This window comes from Anthonomus grandis, chromosome 9, assembly GCF_022605725.1.
Source record: "Anthonomus grandis grandis chromosome 9, icAntGran1.3, whole genome shotgun sequence".
In the NCBI taxonomy this organism is placed as follows: Eukaryota; Metazoa; Arthropoda; class Insecta; order Coleoptera; family Curculionidae; genus Anthonomus; species Anthonomus grandis.
In genome coordinates, this window is record NC_065554.1 from 11,990,352 (window position 1) to 11,994,361 (window position 4,010).

Here is a 4,010-nt window from a genome sequence, read left to right on the forward strand (position 1 = left end):
AATAATAGTAAAGATAGCGACTACGTTGTGTGTTAATTTTTTTTAAATTTTAAATCAACAATTACATGAAATAATTACGTGATAAATTAATGACAAATAACTGGATAATTTTGGGTAGACAGTGTCTACCTTGTCTACTCGCACGCTTCGCCACTGTTTATAGGTAGGGCATATTATTCCCTTGACGAGTTTTATAGTGATAGGATGTGATTTATCATTCAACTTTACCTTATGTTAAAAACGTGATGTAATTGAAAATGAATTTACTTGTATTTATGTTGAACTACTGTATATATTAATTAAATAAAAAGGGGTCTACATCACCCAGCCAGAATCTATCTCCGATCTACGTCAAAGAATAATTGGTGCATGTCGCAATATTCATGCCGCCACTTTCTAAAATTCGTGTAGAGTTCTCCAATAGATTATTTTACTGTCTTGAAGTTAATTGTGCACATTTTTATCATCTTTTGTAGTGAAATAGTTACATTTCTGTGTTACCTAAAGTTTAATTATTTTAAATGGAAGTAAAAATGCGAAAAATAAGATTTTGAAAGGCTGCCATTTTGCTATGGGTAGAAGAAATGATTTAATATTCTAGGAGCATAAAGCATTCAGTGGGAGTTTTTAAACGATGTATCGCATGATCCCCTTTTCTATTTAATTTTGTTTTTCAAAATGGCGTTCCGCCGCCATTTTCAAGTTTTGCAAAATGAGCTAGGAACTAAAAAGTAATATTTAGGTTGCTAATAATGTGTGCCAAATTCAAATTTTCATTTCAAAGGCGTTCAAAAGTTAAGAGGGGGAGGACAATTAAGAGTCGCACTGTATATAAAGTAGTTCAACATAAATATACAAGTAAATTTATGCTTAATGTTATTGCTTACAAAATTATTAGTAAATTAATATTAGTTTTGTGATTTATACATTTTCTTTTATGTATTAGTAGTAGTACTGGTGGAGGGCAGTGTCCGGCGAGTAGGCCTAAAAGTCCCTTTCCGCCAACCCTTAAAATCTCGTCATTACTGCTGGCCAATCTCTAGCCTGCTTACGCAGGCGACCCGTCCTCCTGATGAAGGAGAGCAGGGCTTCCCTTCCTTTAGTTCCTTTCGTGCCCATGGTTTCTCTCCTGATCCTAGCCCTTCCTTTACATTCTCCTATAAAATAATATGCCGTTTCTTCCGTCAGGTGACCCCTAGGGCACAGCAGGCTAGGCTCCACGCCTGAGAAAGCAGATATGCAGATGTTGGTTGAGCCTGCAGTGCCCTGCTAGAACTCCGGTTAGGTCTGCTAATCTATATATAGCTTTATAGCTTTATTTTGATTTGATAGAAGTTTTTCGAAGTCGAGCCTCTACGTTAGCCTATTCTTCCCTGCTTGCTATGTCAACCTTAAAGAAACCTCCTAACGCCTAAATAAAATGTAACCAGGTATGTGGTTACTATATTCTGTTTTTTTGTATAACATTTTAACATGTACCAATAAGAAAACAATCATCTATCGAACATAATTTTAATATTGAGTATCTGTCTTTGATGACAGTTAAAAGTTGTAGTCGTTTTTCTCATCAAACAACTTATGATTGTAATCCTATTTCCTTGCGGGTGTATTAAAAGTTTCAATTTAGTTTTAAACGTCTTAGCTATATCAAAAGTACTAAAGGGATTTGACATTGTTTTAAAAACATTAGCAATGAAATAAAACCACTACAGTTTTAAGAATTTTGGCAAATTCGACCTGTTTAGTGGAAAGTATATTTTTTATAAAACCTAAAGAAAGGAATAAAACACCTAACTTTCGAAATAATGATCATTAACATTCAATATAAATTTGAGAAAGATGAGAATCAATATAAATACCAAAATATTAATGTGAGCAACTTTAATGTCCATAAGCTGAGAAATGTGATTGAATTATAAGTATTGAAAATTGGGCAAGCATCTGGCATCTTCTGCATAAGGTTTTTTTAAAATTTATATCTTAAATAAAATAACCTAAATCACAAAATTATCAAACAATATTTATTATTACGCATTACAATTAAATTTTATGAGGCAAATAAAAAATTAAATGTTCAAAGTTCGAACGGTGCCATAGGTAATCCTTTGGTACCCAGACCTGACACTCTATAAAGAGCACCATGGTTAGGAGGGGACAAAACTTCTCCATCTATTGTCATACTGGCTGATATAACATATAAGATGTCTAGGTCGATGCCACCCCAAGCTACAGAAGTTACCTATAATGAATAAAGAATTACATGAATCTTTATATTTTACAAATAAATAACATCAAAAAATGCGACAATTATATGTATGTGTATGTGTATATAAAGTAATAAAAGCTTTATCTTATTTCTTATGCTTAAAATATATCTTCAAGATAAAATGAAAACAAATACAAAATTGTGAAATGTAAATGATAATCTCGTAATAATAATGATAATAAAATAATAATAAACATCAAAATTAAAAATATTATGTTAAATATAAATTTAATAATCAACTAACGTATGATATAATTGTATACAGATAAAAATTAGTGGCATATCTAAATTTAATAACTTACTTGTTTGGCAGGAATATCTATTTGTTGCAATAAAGTATCGGGTTTTGTAGGATCAACTTTAATAACTTTAGACCCATTAAAGATAGCAACCCACAAATTTCCATCCTTATCGATGGTCATACCATCAAAAATACCTTCTATTCCTACGTTTTTGCTACTGAAAAATGGTGTTCGATTAGCTGAAAAAAAATTTTGTAAATATATAGTAACTAATGCAAAAAATAAGCCAAACGTACAAATTTTTCCCGTCTCAATATCGTAATCAAATGAATCAATTGTGTATGCCAAACTGTCGATATAATACATTTTTTTCAGCGCTGGATTCCATGTCAATCCATTTGAAATTCCAATTTTCTCTGCATGTTTTTCTAACTTTCCTTTAGCATATGAGTAAAAAGATCCTGCTTCCAAAGTAAAATGACCAACTTCAGGCTCTGGACCCATGGAACCTAAAGAAAAAGTGAAAACACATTGAAAAATACATTAAGAGCGAGAGAGGAAAAACTTTAAGTTATGAACAGAAATGGAATGTTTATGGCAGTCTTGCATTAAAATACCTACCTAAATATGCTCTAATAAAAATACGAAAAAACTAAATGTCAGGTAAAATTTTACGATACGCATCAATTAACTAGCATTTGAAAAAAAACTTACCACCAAAAAATCTTCCTCGTGGATCACACTTGCCATCATTTATTCTGTTTTCAGTACCTACATCAACTTCAGCAAGAACTTCAATTTTGGAAGGCTTTTCTGATTTACCATCCCAATTTATAATAGCAATATCCCTTTGCAGGGTTACTAAGTATTGATCTTTCTTACCTCTAACAGGAATAATGACAGATATCGGTTTGTCTAAAATAATTAGCAATTTTTTTTTCGAATATATTTAATTCAAGAGTGCTTACCGAACACAACTTTCGATAGGTACCCCGTAGATGGAATGAATTTATATGCGGTCTTCTCTAAAATATCTACAAATAACAAACTCTGACTTTCCGGATCCCAATGCGGTCCTTCCCCAAGTACCAGCTGAGGGATTTCGGCTATTCTTTCAATTTTTGGAGCCATATTTTTTGTATTTTAGTCGTTTAAAGTTTTATAGTGAACTAAAATAAAACACAGTAAAGAACATATAACACGATTACCGCTTATCTCTGACCGTGCGATTACTGCTTGAACTGGTATAATCGCACAGCAGACTGAATATTAAAAATAGCACTTATAGACTACAAAATTATAACCGATTTTAAGATGACCTTCAAAAGCGAAGCAGTTAAGAATCGTCGTTTTTAATGACTATTAAGGTACCTGTTTTGGTTTGATATTATAAGAGGTTTTTACTTAATGAAACATAAAAGAAAGCAATTTACAGAGAGGCTATAATAATGAGATATGTTAATGTAATGTTATGTTTTTTAATGGAATAACAAGAGAAGCCG

General features: G+C 31.8%; 1 protein-coding gene across 1 annotated transcript; it reads right to left on the minus strand.

Moving 5' to 3' along the window:
* Positions 1–1,999: 1,999 nt before the first annotated feature.
* Positions 2,000–3,778, minus strand: LOC126740457 (regucalcin-like). Its single transcript, XM_050446488.1, has 5 exons — positions 3,477–3,778; positions 3,223–3,423; positions 2,805–3,017; positions 2,569–2,747; positions 2,000–2,239 (listed from the first exon to the last, which is right to left on the minus strand). Exons 1-5 carry the CDS (start codon positions 3,637–3,639, stop codon positions 2,075–2,077), a joined length of 921 nt encoding a protein of 306 aa, XP_050302445.1. The 5' UTR covers positions 3,640–3,778; the 3' UTR covers positions 2,000–2,074.
* Positions 3,779–4,010: the final 232 nt, after the last annotated feature.